This window comes from Helianthus annuus, chromosome 4, assembly GCF_002127325.2.
Source record: "Helianthus annuus cultivar XRQ/B chromosome 4, HanXRQr2.0-SUNRISE, whole genome shotgun sequence".
Lineage (NCBI taxonomy): Eukaryota > Viridiplantae > Streptophyta > Magnoliopsida > Asterales > Asteraceae > Helianthus > Helianthus annuus.
The window spans coordinates 138,282,482-138,300,316 of NC_035436.2; the positions used below are offsets into that span (position 1 = coordinate 138,282,482).

The following is a 17,835-nucleotide window of genomic DNA, read 5'->3' on the forward strand; positions in this document are numbered from 1 at the left end:
AGTGAAACAATTATCATGTTTATTCGAATTGTGGGTCTACTTCACTATACTTACTGGCTTGAAAGGGGTTCTAAACTTCTAATCCATAATCAATTTCTTGTTTCATAACACAACCCCAGTTTTAATGGTTTAGAGAATTCATAATATACAATTATTAGGATTTTTATATAGCTAATATATTCAAATAGGATGAGCATCATTACTGAACACTAAATATTGCGAGAACAAAAAGAACAACTTTAAAACACTAAATTTTGGGATTTAAGTTTCATGTTTTTTTTTTAAATTTTATGTTTCTTACATTCATAGTATTATATATACATAAAAAACCATATATTTTTTTACCTACACGTAGTTTACATACATGTTTGTAATTTAACCTACACATAACCTACATATCTGTAGGTTATACAAAAAGTGAAAATTTTCCATATTTTTTTTGAATTCTAATGTAACAGACAATAAATCTTACATTTGCAATATTTTCATTTACTTTTTAGGTTTTTAGGATTGAAAAAAATCGGTAATTCATTATATTCTGCGTGTTCTCGCAATATTTTGTGTTCTGTATAGAACCTTCCTCTATTAACGAAGGACGATGAATAGTAACTTTATTTTTATAACAATATATAGTTTTCTATTTTTCTTTTATTTAATATATTATAATATTTTATTATTATATTTACATTTAATAACATATCTTTACTTTTTTCCCTCTTTTAAAATCATATATTTTCTATTTTAATAATTCTTTTTTTAGAACATATATTAATTTATCGATTAATTTGATCTTTCTTTAATAATTTACGTTTATAATTTTTTTTCTAAAAACTTAACTACGTAGTTGTCTTTGATTCTTCCCCGATATTCTGTTATAAGTTTTGTTAAAAACGAAGTTGTACTCTAAATAAAGTATTTATATGGTATCTGTTGACGAAGGACAATGAATAGTAACTTTATTTTTATAACAATATATAATTTTCTTTGTTTTCTTTTATTTAATATATTAAAAAGTTTATTATTATATTTACTTTTAATAACATATTTTTAATTTTCCCTTTTTTTAAAACCATATATTTTGTATACCCTTTTTTTTAATAATTCTCTTTTTCTTTTTTTTTTAGAACATATACTAATTTATCGATAAATTTGATACTTCTTTAATAATTTACGTTTATAACTTTTTTCTAAAAATTAAGTACGTAGTTGTGCTTGATTTTTTCCCCTAACATTCTGTTATACGTTTTGTTAAAAACAAAGTTGTACTCTAAATAAAGTATTTATTTGGTATCACAAAACGATAAGATGATAAACTAAACCGTTCTAATGGTTTGGCTTTCTAAACAACATGCTTTATTTTTAAATTACGTTTGTTTTACATTATCATTTGCTCGGTTTCGCCGAAACGGTCGACCTAAAAAAACTAGTTTGGATTGATTTTCAACACAACAAACTTATAGGAAAACACTATTGTTGCACGAACATATATGTTTATTTAAAAAAAAAAAAACAATGAAACATAATAAAAGAAAGAGTGAATTCGTATCAAGTTAGTCAACAAGACCCAATCATGTTGTGAAACAATCTACCTAGTAATGGTTGTCACTTGTCAACTCAACTTGATAACCTCTAAGACGATCTCCAATGCTCCCACATGAGAAGAATTCATAGGACCTTGTCTGACATGGAGGAGAGAGAAAGGAGAAGAAATGGATTAGTACGTAAAATGTCACCCGTAAAAGTTTGTATCAAGGGAATAATACAAGGAGGAGAGAGAGAGGGGGGGTGCCCGTTAGTTTTTTTCACCGGGCATATGAAAGTCAGTGGCTGAAGAATTAAAGTTTCGACGTTGGTGATGGATGGCCTAAATGAAAACAAAGATTGGTTGCATTCGAAACGTTAAATTGATCAACAATCTAATTTTGTGACATGAATATGAAAAGTAACAATCCAACATCTATTCATTATTGGCTAACTCATACGACCTTTAATTCTACTCTACGGCTCGATCAGTTCTGAAATCGTAGTTCACTAGCATCACATATGGCGATAAGATCATTAATATATCAAACATTCAAACATAATATTTATTCAGTTCGGTATCAAAAACGCATACATTGGGAAAATGGACATTTTGAAGTTTGAACAACGAATTTTATAGCTATTACACACAGAAAATAAGGTTTACAGAATCATTATTAATACAATACAATGAGACAAAACTTACCAACTCTATAAATAAATCAATACATCTCAACTTTAATAATAATATATATAATATTTATTACTTCACTACACATGGACACCAGCCTTCACCATCTGAGTTTTTCTGGAAAATACTGAATAAAAACAAAACAAAACAAACAAAAAAATCAGTTAAAATATGCTCAAAAAACTCTTTTAAGAATAACCCAAAAAATATCTTCTCACCTTATTAATGAGGGATAGATAGTATGGCTTCACTTTCTCAACATCAACACGGCTTTTGCTTTTACTGTAAAGATCATACTTACTGCATCCAAACATATAATGTTATTATATATTTATTAACCTTAACTATATTCTAATCAAATTAATATATTAGCACGCTAGCTTACTTGAAGATTTGAAGCCACTTCAAGTTCTTAACATCCTCCTCATTCATCAAATGCTTATACGCTCCAGACCGGTGCAATGCTGGCACAACCAAAAGGAATAATTCATAAGGGTAAGATTCGAACATCTAAATCGACGACTTTAGTAGAATAAATTGAAGGTTTTAGTTGTTTACGATAGAAAGAATGGTAACGAATGATGAACAATCCGGCTTCGGGTAGAGTACTTCCATTTTCCTTGGCCACCTGAAAATTTTGAAAATTAAAAACTTAGTCTATTTATTCACTGTTTGCAAACATTTAGACAAACCCAGTGCACGAGGCTCCTGCATGCGCTAGGTGCAGTAGGTAGGTCACATGACAGTAACCTTACTCTTGCCTCAATGTTAATTTGTCCCTTTTGTATGCAAATAAATTAATGATGGTTAAAATAAATAAATATACCAAATACATGTAGTCATCATGTCCCCAAGAAATCATCACATTTTCTAGTCCACATCCTTCTGTATAAATTCCATTCTTGGTTTGATAAGCAGGATTGTTCATATCTGGATTTTCTTTGAAATACTGCACCATAAAAGATCAACCAATTGTTAAAAACATAAAAGTAAATAAAACAAAAGAAGCACATAGTTTCATCTAATTTGGCATGTAAGTGATAAGTATATATATATAACATACCTTATGGTGAACAATTGAGTCATCAAAAGCACAACCAAGAGGGTGTGTGTCACCCACAACTGCCCATTGTGGAAGCTCCCCAAATCTTGGAAGAAGCAGAACTTTTCCAAGGTCTACAATCCATCAAATCAAATAAAAATATATCTTCAATATGTATGCTAGGGTTCATGCGAGAACAGCAACATAACAGAATAAACCCACTACACCACCAAAAACCTAAACCACCCCCCCCACCCCCCCCCACCCCCCCCCCCCAAAAAAAAAAAAAAAAAAAAAAAACCTAAGCATGTAGATATACCATGGATAAGGGCAGTCAAATGGAGCCAATCTTCATCTGGATAATCTTTCCTAATAGCTTCAGCTGTCTGCAACAAATGCTCGATTTGCGGTTCATCCAAATCAGGATCACTTTCATCTACAACTTCATTTAACAGCTCACAACATTCCCAGATGCTCATCTCCAACTTATCCAGTTTCTTATACTCTTCTCTCATCTTCTTCACCTACATTTTCACCATCCAAACCAAATCTCTTTTATTTTCCAAAAAAAACTGCATGAAAAAAAAAAAAAAACAACTAAAAAACAATACACATCATACTTACATAATCATATGTTTGGTAAATGTGGTTCATCCTATAAAACTCCTCCACCTGCTTCTGTCGTTCATTCTCCACATCATAGTCCCTGAATGATTGACCGAATGCGTTGACTTCCGGTTGATCAAAATCGCCACCAACAACAGTTTGATCAGGCACCACCACATCTCCAATCAATACCAGCTCATTGGTATCACAATGGTTCTTGGTCTCCACTACCACCTCGGATTCTACAAACAAACAAGAACAACATGTTACAACACAAAAACAATAAGTGTTTGCATTGTATAGATACATGCATGCAAACAGTCATTTTACCGTGTACAGACTGCTCGATGCAAACAGTCATTTTGACCAAGGAGATCAACAACAAAATATTCGGTTTGTTCTGATGATTAGCAATGAAAAATGAAGGGTCTTTTATAGTGTGTAAACTGAGGGCTTCACTGATATTTTCACAAGTTTAGAGCCCTAAAATGAAATAAGTTTTGGAGTAAATTACAAGTTTAGCCCATGTACTTGTACCCAATTTTAGAATTTGTTTAAAAGTGAACAATTAAACTATCAAAGTTCCAAAGTGCTAAACTGATTTAACAAAATGATCATGTGCACAACACGTGAATTATCATGACATGTTGTTAACCTAACCAGGATTAAAGACTATAATTGGCTTTTAGTTGATTATGCAATTGGAATAGTTTAAGACTCAATTGTCGAATCTTCCCGCAAAAGCAGGCAATGGAGAATGGAGTTCATGAAAGCACGTGATACTTTTTTTATTTCAGTCTCCTTCTTTAAAAGATACACATGATTTGAATTGTTTACTCACGCTCACCCATGGCGCGTGCACAATTTGATAATCTTTTAACGTTCAACTAAATTACCAGATTAGCATTTTGGGATGTCCTCAATCGGGCAAATACATCCCCTCCTTCATAATAGTCAGAGTTGGATACATAGCCGAGCCACCAGTTGCGGGGAAAACTCGTCCGGCTGAAGGCCCAGTGTGGTAAAACTTGGTTCGGCTCGGTTTCAAACTGCTGACCTCCCGAGAGGCCTAGTCCTCTCACCGTCATACGGCGAATGGCACACATCCTTTCGGCTATGCACGTAACTCGAGTCGTTGGAATCCATCGAGACTTTGGTGAGAGTTTTGTAAAACCAACATAAAGAACGGAACAAGTCATCAAGATTCGGGTTTCACCCCTAACTTAACGACTACATTCCTGTTTGTGTGATAGAATCACGAGAGAGATAGGGAGATTTGCGTCGAAGTATGGATCTCACTCCTGATTCAACGCAAATTCTCGTGTTTATAGTAAAAATGCGCGACGAACGAGGGATTTAATCGAGAGTTTGCGGTTTTCACACCTAATCTTGATCCAATCACTCGTCTGTTTTCGAAAATTGTGCGTGTCGTGCTTGCCTTAAGAAGGGCAAAGTGATGGCGTTCCAGCCTTAGGAAAAGCTGGCTTGCGCGAAGCTGTAATATGCGGTGTTCACGCAAGGACGAGTTTGAGAAAATAACAAAAATATGCTCGCGCGGAACCCCTACTGGGTTCGCACAAGGCGGTCTGTTGGTACTTAGACTATAGACTAGGTCGTTCCTAAGACATCGACCCGGACTAGGTCGAGTCTTGCCTAATTCCCTATAGTTATGGCTCTAATACCAATCTGTCACACCCCAACCGATGGCGGAAAACATCGGGGTGAGGCACTGAGCGAAACAGATTGTCCAAGAGAATCCATAACAACTATAATTACCAATTATTTAACGTTATGTCCCATACCATAACATAATAAGCAAAACAGTTATTACAGACAAAGTGTTCTCAAAGACAAAAATTGTTCCAACAACTCATAAATTATTTAGTTTGTTTCTAGACTTCCCTAGCTCGATTCCACAGAATTTCAGCAACATAGCAAGCATCCTAAACACCTGTCACAAACGTTAAAATAGGTCAATACACATAGTGTAAAAGTGAGCATACAAGTTTAATAGTATAATAGTAGCAAAAAGCGATTTACGCGTAACCAGCATGTAACACGTAGAAATGTGAAGCATGTAAGCTATCGACAATGAAATATGCACAGACATGACTGTGAGTTGTAGAATGCGCAACACATATCGCCACTGCGACACGTGAAGTAATACCCTTAACAACCCCTGTCCACGACAGGTGCTGAGTCCAAACTATAGTACTATCATTGCTAAGGTGTCAGGCAACAATCACTGTGTAAACATAACATACAAGCATTCATCGAATAACACGTATAACATGTAGAGCGGTTAGCATATAAAAGTAGTTGCGTTGTGTGTCAAAGTGATTTGATATAAGTAGCGTATGTAACACCCAAAAGTGCGTTAAGCAAAAAGGGATGGAGTATACTCACAGTTCGTGTTTAGTGAATAAACACAAGCTTGGATTGAAGGGAGCGCTGGAGAGTTAGCCTGATTACAGAATGACAGTGTAAGCGTTGAACGGTGCGTTAAACAGTGTCGAGTGAGGTGAGGGACGGATAGTGATCCGATCGGATGATCGTCCGGACGGATGGTCATCCGGACGGATGACCATTCAGTCGGAGGGTCATTCGTTGGGAAGGATGTGTTTGTGTATTGTTTGAACTTTGAAGTTTTCGTTGTAGCATTTTTAAAAAAATGAAAAGTATCATTACATGTCCAGCCATCCGGTCGGATGGTCATCCGGACGGATGGCCGTTCGATCGGATGGTGATTCGCTTGAGTGGTAGTGACAAAGAACTACACCTCCGTGCGGATAGTCATTCGATCGGATGGTCGTCTGATCGGATGACTATTCGCTTGGGAGCTGATATTCCGTGACGTTTTTGCAAAATAGCTTAAGTGTTTGAAAATCACAAGTCACCTGGTCGGATCGTCGTTCGATCGGATGGTGATCCGATCGGACGGCGATTCGTTCTAGTAACTTGTTCGTCTGTAAACTCGTACAATTGGTTAAGTTTAAAAGTTTGCGGTTTGACCGAGACGGTTATGACAACGTGTTAAACAATGAAAACCACATCAGGTCCAACTCGTCCGGTCGGACGGGAATTACCCCATTCGATCCGAATCAGCTGTTCATGATGGTGTTTCATGTTCAACCCGTGAATCGGTTGTCTCTCCGAGAGTAATCCGTTCTCAGTCCGGCACTTCACCTAGAGAATGAGTAGGAGGCCTGAACGAGCTCCGATTCTATCAGTTTTGAGCAAAAGTGAAGAATGTTTGAAGAAAAGTTTGAAACATTTTCTAAATGTTTCTTATTTAGGTGAGTTTAGTGTAAAATCATGTAGAAATCTGTTAGATTCGGACCGTTCTTGTTGGAATGAAGTCATTCTCCGAAGTTCATACAAACCTATGATTACGTCATCATTGAACAACCCGAAATTAGGTGATTTCATGGTTAAAAATTGAGATTTGTTAGAGAAGATGATGAGAAAGTGTGTGCTGATTGTGAAAGTACAAGATTCGGAGTGAAAACTTACAAGAATCGCGAGAAATCGAGAGAAAAGTGGCATGAGAGTGCGTGGGTCGGAGGAGAGCTGTCACATCATGAACAGTGATGTGACAGATGAGTATTTATAATGAGAGGAGAGAAAGGCGGTGGAGGTTGACAGGTTGGACGGCCCTTCGATCGGATGGCCATCCGATCGAATGGTCATCCGGTCGGTTAACCATTCGATCGAACGGTCGTTCGATCGGACGGCATGTGCGAGTTAGTTTTCGACTTCCGTTTCGTGCGTTGAGCATTGCGAAGCATTTAAGCGAGTTTCGAATAAGCGATGCGATAGTTTTAAATAATAGTTACACAAATAACATAACTAACATACAACAACATAAGTAACCTTGTGTTTCCAGTTCGCGATGAGATTGCGTTGCGATAGAGTTGCCACTGCGTTTTCGAATAACACCTTTAACATATATAATCATGCACAAGTAACACATAATAACACACCCACATAGAACAACATCAGTAATTGCGATTCGAGTTGCGATGCGATAGCGATGAGCCGATGAGATAGCGTTAAGTAGATTAGCGATTTAACTGCGTTTATCGCATTGTTACTTCACAAATTAAAAATCATAAACAAATATATCGGTAACTAGCATACATCGATTATCGAGTCAGAGAGTACAAGTGATAATTAAGCAAGGAATGACAGATCTGATTAGCAATTTTTTCTTCCTTATACTTTGACTTTGACTTCAAAAAGTCGGGTTGTTACAATTCTTTTGTTTTACATGACCCGACCAGAACCGACCCGATATTAACCAAAAATTTGTTCATATACCTAAGGGCCTAAAATCTTTAAAAATATTCCGCATCCCTATAAAAAAATCTTTGATCTGCCACTGCTCCTTAGTAGAGACACAAGTTCAATTCTCTCTTAGGCCATTTTCAAGGAACATCTGGGTGAAGGGACGAATCGGGCTTTAATCCCGGGTTCGAACCTGAGTGGGGGTGAGGGTTTACGGATTCCATCAGGTTCTCGCACATCGGGGGGCGCGGTCTCATGGCGGTTGAGGAGTCGACCTTGGACATAACCCCGAACAGGATGGGTTTATATGTAAGATTCTTTACCTTTTAAAAAAAACTATTTCATTTTTAATGGGCTATTAGCATTCACATTAGATTATTTAAAATCTACATTCTATTTATACAAAAAGAGAATATAATCAAAATTCATTTACATTAGAGTCTGATAGCCATTACATTAATCATTATACAGAAAAAAGTTAGAGAATACAATCAAAACCAATTATTTTCTAATAGTTTTTTTGAACGGTCAATGAATCCTTTAAATGGGCTACTGGCGAAATTCACCACATCGGGATACACTCGCCTCCGAACCGGGGAAAACCCTCACCTAGGGCCGAAGCCCGTGAACACTCGCCTGAAGGCACGATAGTGTGGTGAGGTAAAACCCGCTCAGTTCAAGGATCGAACTAGCGATCTCCGCCTACTCGCCAAGTCTCCCATCATCACCAGGTGCCGCAGAAAATAATGAGGAGAGCAGGAATTCAACTTGGGTCCCTTAGAATGTGACACCCTGCAAAAACGTTTAACTACACTAGCTTTTTCAGTGGCTGCGCGCTAAATTTTGGGACGAAATTTCCTTCAACTTGGGGATAATGTGACAACTCGGATTTCTCTTCACAATTCACCTTACGTTGTAACCTTGTAAATATTTATGAACGTGATTAGTTTTGATTAACTGGTCCTTATGTAAAAACACTTGAATATATTTGATTAGTTGTATATATATACTGGAATGTTATTTGATTTGTGTAAATATAATGGAAGGTTGTGAAAATAAGAAATAATAATAGTAATAACATTCTGGCCGCACACTTGAGGTGTGTGCCCTCATTCATTTGCTTATTTAAACCGGCTGCACACCATGAATGCAAGTCAACATCTGGCTGACCGCATAATGGAGGTCGCACATCACTATGCGCCTCTACTCCTGACCACAAAATCTTCTGTTCGGCCCAAATCCCAAGGCCCATAGGGGTCGCACATGTTCCAAGGGTATTTAAACCCATACACAACCAAAACCTAAGGAATGTTCCACCAATCATTTTTTACGGCTGCACATTCTCTCTCTCTAGAATCCTTTCTTCCTTAGGAAATTCTTTCCCTTTTTGGAAGATTTCAAGCAAACAATCAGTAACCTTCTCCTCTTTGAAGTTCTTATCATTCTTTTGAAGATCTCATCTATTTCTACACACTTCCTTTCACCGATTCCAGGTTAGTGTTACACTGTTTGAATTATTGTAAATAAATGATAATGTGCTAGTGTGATGTGTTGATATTGATGACTGGATAATGATAGTTGTAGAAATAATAGCTTACTTAACAAGGATCACCTGATGTTAGGGTGTAAATATTGATATGTTAATGATATGAAGTGAACCTAGTGATTATTGTTCTAAAGATTAAGGATTTCTTGTGCTACAAGAGGTTGAGTTGTCAAGTCTGATTTTATGCACGTTTTGATGCTTATTGATGAATGAAACCCTAGATCTATTTTGATGATTCATGTGTTATGTTCAGATGTTAGTGATTTGTGTTTAATAAATAATTCATCTGATGAAAGTGCATAACTGGGAATAGAATCGAATAGGAATAATGAACGTGATGTTTGCATTAGAGTTCATAAGAATATTGTATAAAGTTTTTGTTTTGGTTGTTTGATCATGAAAATAGGAATACATACCGTTTGGGATAATATGAAGCCGCACACACATGCAATGTACAACTGGAAGTGCGTATTGTACAACCCAGCACAGCACACCGCAGACCTGTGTGCCATGTGTGCCGCACACTTGGAAAAGTACAACCAACGATACACCTCAAACACCCAAGTCATGCGAGACCGCACATTCTGTACCGAACACTCATGAGAGTTATTTGTTCTAATAAAGAATGTACAAACAAACAATGTATGGTCACACACTTCTGATATCACACACTTTCCACTGTACATGTAACACCCCAGTATCTCGAAAGTCAAAGTCAAAGTCAAGATTGAAGTCAAAGGAAGACAAGATTGCTAATTGTAATCTGTCTCTCCTTGCTCAATTCCTGTTTTGACTTCTTTGACTGATAGATTAGTACATTTTATGTTTTACGTTAGCTGTATTATGTGGAGTAAATGTAAAGAATCGCAATAATCAATGTATACTTATCGCTATGAATCGCCCTACGACTGTGAACAATAGGAAGTAACAATGCGATAAAGTCAAATAAACGCTAATCGAACTAATCTAATCAACATCGCGCTCGCAACTCGAATTACGCATTTTTGGTGATTGTTATACGTGTGTGTGTGCCTTATGTGTTACTTGTGCATGTTTGTTTATGATATGTGTGGTAATCAATCGAATCGCAATCGAACTCAATCGCAATCGAATCACAAACGCTAAACAAATACAAAATAAGGATGCTTGTATGTAGATATAGTATGATAATTGGTGGAGAAGAGATAGCACGAGATATGAGTAGTTGGGATTAAAAGTAATTTGACTAAGGAACTCTATCGCATCGCAACGCTCGAAATCGAAACCGCAAAAACTCGTCGCACCGAACACTCGAATCAGGCGACCGATCGATCAGGCAACCAGCCGATCGACCAGCCGTCCGCTCGGACTGCTGTCCGATCGGACAAGCTGTCCGATCGAGCTGCCTGTCCGAACGACCAGCCCTTTCCTCTTTGGGAAACTCTATAAATACCTCCTGTCACTTTCATTCTTTCTACTTTTGGCAACTCTCTGTCCGACCAACGCATTCTCCTCACTTTTCTTCAGATTTCTCTCAATTCCGGTAAGATCTCGTCCTAAATCTTGTACTTCCTTAATCTACACGCACTCCTACACCTTTCTATCTTTTGAAACTTAACTTTTAACCGTGAAATCACCAAGATTCAAGGTGTTCTAGGATGACGTCATCATGTGTTCTTGAAGAACTTCATGTTTTGGCCTCAGTTCACCAAGAATAACTTGGATCTAACCAATTTCCAAATAAACAAACAAAGATCTTTCATAGATCTGAACATTTTCACAAAGAAAAGGATTGAAAGATGGTTTTTCAACCTTCTTTCAACTCTTTTACACTCAATGCCTTCGAAACCGATAGAAACGGAGCTTGTGCCGACCTACTACTCAATCTAGTGGTTATGTGGCTCGAGATTCGGGTTCTATCCACGAGGTTCACCGATTTCGGGTTAAACATGAAACACCATCCCGAACAGTTCACTAATCGGATTTGTGTGATTCCTGTCCGATCAAAGAGTACCAAGTAATGATGAGGTTACTGTTGTTTTGCACGCTGTCACAACACCTCGATAAAAACGACAAACAATCAAACACCAAGGGTAAGACGAACAGGTCGACCAGGACGGAGTACTGTCCGATCGGACTGCTGTCCGATCGAACAGCCAATCCAATCGACTAGCCAAACCGAACGGCTTGCACCTTGGGTCCCACACTTAACCTATTCACCAACATTTGAAGTCTGATCGTTGAACGAGTTGTTGTCTGATCGAACTACCATCCGATCGGGTTAACCGCTCGAACGTGTGACCATTAGACTTCAACACTTAAACAATTTTCAACATGTTCAATGCACTAGGAATGCCACCCGATCGAACTGCTGTCCGATCGAGTGACATCCTGCTGTGAACTTGTTCTCACTGAAGTGCCCAACGAAACGGGTTGCCGGCCGATCAAACGACCGTCCGATCGACCGACCCGAAAGGTAGAGATACTTCAATGTTTTCAAATGCTACAACAAAAACTTCAAAAGTCAAACCATCATACACAAACACATCCTTCCCAAAGGAAGAAACAATCCACTCGAATAGCCATCCGAACGGACTATCACTCGCATGATCAGCTGTCCGATCGGACTACCATCCGATCGACCAGTTGTTCGACCTACCAACACTTGTTTTCGTTTTACGCGTCACTTATCATTATGCTATCAAACTATTCAGGCTAACCTTACTCCCAAGCGCTCCCTTCAATCCATCAACCGCTGTGAGTATACGCGATCCCTTTTTGCTTTACGCACTTTTGGGTGTTACATACGTTGCTTATACGAAATCACAATCGAACACACTACGCAATACTTTTAAACGCTAACCGTTACCGCATGTTATACGTGACTTAATGAATGCTTGTTTGTTATGTTTACACATGGAATGTTGTCTACCTGCCTTAGCAACGATAGTACTATAGTTTGGACTCAGCACCCGCTCACGCGGGGGTTGTTAAGGATAATTATTTGCATGGATTACAGTGGTGAGCATGTATTACGAACTGCCTTGGGCAGTCAACCCGCAGTCATTGGTATTGATAGGTTCATGTCGATAACTAACACGCTTCGTTTTACTTAGTGTACGTGCTGGTTATGCGTAAACTATTTCGAACTCTATATGCTATTATTAAACTTGTATACTCGCCTTTACACTATGTGTATTGACTGTATTTTAACGTATGTGACAGGTGCTTAAGGTGTCTATTTGCTTGGAAATCAAGGCTAGGAAAGAGTCTTAGAGACCAACAAATAGTTGTCTGTACTAATGAAACCTGAGTTGTCGGAATAGAATAATTTGCCTAGATTTGTACTATAATAATTATATTATATATGATATGGTATGGGACGTGTTACTTAAAATATTTGGTAAATGTAATTGTTTTGGAAACTTCTGCACAATCTGTTTCGCTCAGTGCCGCGCCCCGATGTTTCCGCCATCGGTTGGGGTGTGACAGATTGGTATCAGAGCCATAACTGTAGGGAATTAGGCAAGACTCGACCTAGTCCGGGTCGATGTCTTAGAGACCTAGTCTATAGTTAGGATCCATAGACCGACTCGTGCATGTCCAGTAGGGATTATGTATGAGCTCACTGTTATCTCTCGTTATTCTCGCCTACGCTACACTATCACTGCACTCGAAATTTCAGTTTTGGATAGACAATTAAGTCGATATTAGGTGTGAAAACCGCAAACTCTCGATTAAATTGCTTGTTTGATCTGTATTTATCTATAAAACGCGAGAATTCGCGTTGAACCAGGAGTGAAATCCATACTTTAGCGCGAATTTTCGTCTCTATTTTATTAAAATAGGAAAGAAGTTGTTAAGCTAGGGGTGAAACCCTAACCTTGACGACTTGTTCCGACTTTTTATTTGGTTTTTCCAAAACTCTCACCAAAGTCTCGACGGACTCCAACGACCTGAAGTCACTAAATGACTAAAGGGATGCGTGCCGAACGCCCAAGAATCGAGGCAGAAGCACGGTCCTGAAAGTCAAAACATGTCTAATAGCCGCAGACAATCTATTTCTCGATTTTTATGTGTTTCGATTCTGAGCCAGCAACTGCTGACTCTGATGATTCGTCGATTTTATAGGTTTATATGTGTATTTACCTGCTTATGTGTTTAAATTTTGGAGATTTATTCGATTTTTGCTTTCGCTTCGATCAACACACACGACTCGCACTGCACTTCTATCTCAAAACGCTAAAAAATCGCTGCTACTATAAGGAACCACTGTACGAAGCTCGCTATACCACACGCTTATGCTATACTAATCGCTATGTTAAACGCGCACGCTATATTCGAACGATCGCGGACTTTGAATGATAGGTTTCTGTATTCTGACTGCCTCTGTGATTACATGTATATGTGCTTTTGTGCTTCTGTGCCCTATGTGCTTATGTGTTTATGTGCTTATGTGCCTCTATGTGAATCTGTGATTTCGTGCCTATGTGCTTACATGATTATGCGTGCTCCTAAGCTTTAGTAGTAGACGTGAGAGGTGAGATTCTATTATGACGCGTCAGAGACCTATGACGATGTCTGTTGCAGACAATGTCGACTGGACCATCATCTGGACCTCGTCACCCATGACTCATTCGCCAAGAACAGAGGGACAAACGCCTTGCTGCCATCCTCGCTAAACAAGTGGCCAAGGTTGTGCCCCGGATCGTGAGTGAAATTTACGAGAATGTTAGCAAATCATCTGAGGAGTCTAGAACCGAAGCTCCTAAAGTTGCTACCAAGACTGTTTTCAGCTTCAAGCAGTTCAAGGCTTGCGGTCCAAAGGAATTCACTGGAGAAGATGGCCCAACGGCTATGTTTCAATGGTTTGATTCCATCGAAGTCACTCTGCGCCAAAGCGATTGTCCTGAAAATCTCCGTACCCTAAACGCAACCGGCATCTTCCAGTCCCGCGCATTAGACTGGTGGACGGCCGAGAGAAACAAATGCGGGAATGATGCAACTTATGAGCTGACCTGGGAAGAGTTGAAGGCCATCATGATAGACGAATTCTGCCCTCCCCATGAACGCCAAAAGCTGGAGGACGAGTTTTGGAACATTAAGCAGAAGGATGGAAACAACGCTGCCCTGACTGCTCGCTTTAAGCAGCTCAGCATCATCTGCCCCGACAGAGTGAAGACGTATGATATGGCAATCAAGAAGTACATCCGAGCTCTATCTGACTATGTTGCTGATTTTGTGCATGCCGAAAAGACAGCAACGATCGAAGAAACTTATCTGCTTGCCGCTGAGATCAATGACAAGCGGGTAAAAGCTAGTTTTTGGGATAAAGCTTCAAAGAGTCTCTACTAAGTCACCGCCGCACCAACCACTGAAACCGCCACCGCTCAACTGTCAAAGTCCTCACGCCGCAGGAAGAAGAACAACAACAGCAGCTCCAGCAACAAGAACTGTGTTGTCACCACCACTGCTGCTCTACTTCAAGCCGTATCGGCTCAACAGCAGTCTCACCACTGCCCAGCTCCAACAACTTATGCACCGCTAGAGAAGCGTGCAAACACAGGCCCCCACCCGGCTTGCCCAACGTATTCTTATCATCACCCGGTGGGTCTTGCCTGTCGTTTCGGCGCCCACTGCAACATGTACGACCACTTCACTTTCAACTGTCGTACTGGTCCTCGCAACACCGCAGCTCTTGCCACTGCTCATCAAGCTCTGCTCCCAGCCCCGCAAGGCCATCACGTGGCTCAGGCACCCGCGATAAACGCCCGAGTCTGCTTCGCATGTGGTGATCCCAACCACTTTGCGAACATGTGCCCGAACAGGGTTGTGAAACAAGAGCCCTAGCAGCAGCAGCCTCATCAGCAGCAACAGCCACAACAGCAGCAACAAGCCGCCCGCGCCAGAACGTTCAATATTAATGCGCGCCAAGCCCAAGCTGATAACAACATGGTCTATGGTACATTCCTTGTGAATGGTATTTATGCCTCATGTTTGTTTGATACTGGAGCCGATAATTGCTTTGTGTCGTTTGAATTCGAGAAGCTCCTTAGTCGTAAGCGCTCCTATCTCCCCTCGACATTTGATGTTGAAGTCGCTACCGGAAGGACTGTCGCCGTTAATTCTGTTCTTCACGATTGTACTCTTGAGCTCAACAATCACATTTTCCCAATCGACCTTATCCCGATGCAACTCAGAAGTTTTGACGTCATAGTAGGTATGGACTTTCTTCGCGAAAACCATGCTGAAGTTGTGTGCTTCGACAAGATGATTCGATTCTCGCTCGCGAATGGTGATTTATTGTGTGTCTATGGTGAAACTGCTTCGAAAGGCCTCAAACTTATGTCATGTGTCCAAGCTAGCAAGTATCTCCGCAAGGAATACAGAGCTTTCTTGGCTAACATTGTAGTAGCGGAGAAGGAAAAGAAAAGGAAGACAGGAGTGAAAGACGTTCCTGTGGTCCATGAATTTCCTCAGGTGTTCCCTGACGATCTTCCTGGACTACCGCCAAGTCGTGATATCGACTTCCGTATCAACCGCATTCCTGGAGCCAACCCTGTTGCCAAAGCTCCTTACCGACTCGCACCGTCCGAAATGCGTGAACTTTCGAGTCAGCTTCAGGAATTACTTGAGAAAGGTTTCATTCTCCTGAGCATCTCTCCTTGGGGCGCGCCAGTACTTTTCGTCAAAAAGAAGGATGGGTCGTTCAGGATGTGCATCGACTACCGGGAATTGAATAAGCTAACCATCAAGAACCGCTATCCCCTGCCTCGCATTGACGATTTGTTTGATCAGCTACAAGGTGTTGCGTGTTTCTTGAAGATCGATCTATGCTCAGGTTATCACCAGCTACGCATTCAAGAGGAGGATGTCCCCAAAATCGCTTTTCGCACTCGTTACGGCCACTATGAGTTCGTTGTTATGCCTTTTGGTTTAACCAACGCACCCGTGGTTTTCATGGATCTGATGAATTGTGTGTGTAAACCTTATCTTGACCGTTTCGTCATTGTGTTCATCGACGATGTCTTGATCTATTCCAAGTCGAAGGCCGAACACACGCAACATCTACGTTTGGTTCTTGAACTACTCTAGGGGAATCGACTCTATGCCAAGTTCTCCAAGTGTGAATTCTTGCTAGAGGAGGTTCAGTTTCTGGGTCACATCGTAAATAGTCAAGGTATTCATGTCGATCCTGCGAAGATTGAAGCAGTTAAGAGTTGGATTACACCTAAGAACCCATCTGAAGTTCGTTCCTTTCTCGGACTAGCGGGCTATTATCGATGATTTATCGAATGATTCTCAAAGATCGCTGTGCCGCTTACCGCCCTCATGCACAAAGAAAAGCCTTTGTTTGGGGAACCGAACAAGAGACTGCTTTCCAAACCCTCAAGCACATGCTTTGCAATGCTCCTGTTCTCACATTGCCTGACGGAAACGACGACTTCATTGTCTATTGTGATGCTTCCAACCATGGTCTTGGTTGTGTTCTTATGTAACGGGACAAGGTTATAGCTTACGCGTCTCGACAGCTCAAAATCCACGAGAAGAACTATACAACCCATGATCTCGAGCTATGCGCGGTTGTTTTTGCGTTAAAGATTTGGCGACACTACCTGTATGGTACCAAGTGTACGATCTTCACCGATCACAGGAGCCTACAACATATCTTTGATCAGAAAGAACCTAATATGCGTCAATGCCGATGGGTAGAACTACTCAACGATTACGACTATGAGATTCATTATCACCCAGGCAAAGCAAATGTCGTTACCGACGCTCTCAGCAGAAGGATTTATTTGCTCAGCATCCGTAATACTCAATCCCAACACGATCTCGAAACTCTCATCCGCGAAGCCCAGCATGCCTGTTTCAATGAACGCACTCTGAAAAAGGAGAGAATCTACCACGATGGAGCCCAGCTTGTGAGTAAATTGATGTGCACAAAATGCAACATATAAATTACATCAATTGTGGCATAAAACTAACCCTTTTTTAGTACTAATGTTGGAAAAAGTGTGTTTTTGTCTTCCTTTTGTATTTTCAGGATTTAATAAGCTCAAATGAACAAAAGAAGCAAAAGGCAGTTAAATCTAACATAAATACAAGAAAGGGACAAACGTGGCATGCCCGGCCTCCCCGACAGCATCTTCCCAAGCAAAA

General features: G+C 39.8%; 1 protein-coding gene across 1 annotated transcript; it reads right to left on the bottom strand.

Moving 5' to 3' along the window:
* Positions 1-2,117: 2,117 nt before the first annotated feature.
* Positions 2,118-4,333, bottom strand: LOC110936771 (inositol oxygenase 2). The gene is made up of 9 exons (XM_022179175.2): positions 4,191-4,333; positions 3,879-4,102; positions 3,574-3,778; positions 3,276-3,388; positions 3,039-3,161; positions 2,771-2,840; positions 2,598-2,676; positions 2,431-2,512; positions 2,118-2,339 (listed from the first exon to the last, which is right to left on the bottom strand). The coding sequence occupies exons 1-9, from the start codon at positions 4,219-4,221 to the stop codon at positions 2,313-2,315; spliced, it is 954 nt and encodes a 317-aa protein (XP_022034867.1). The 5' UTR covers positions 4,222-4,333; the 3' UTR covers positions 2,118-2,312.
* Between the last annotated feature and the right edge of the window lie 13,502 nt (positions 4,334-17,835).

Excerpts from the sequence above, each read along its gene's own strand:
- LOC110936771 (XM_022179175.2), bottom strand. The coding sequence starts at position 4,221 with ATGACTGTTTGCATCGAGCAGTCTGTACACG. Across the intron at positions 3,779-3,878 it reads TTTACCAAACATATGATTAT|GTGAAGAAGATGAGAGAAGA; the intron begins GTAAGTATGATG and ends GTGAAAATGTAG. Across the intron at positions 2,340-2,430 it reads ATCTATCCCTCATTAATAAG|TATTTTCCAGAAAAACTCAG; the intron begins GTGAGAAGATAT and ends GTTTTTATTCAG.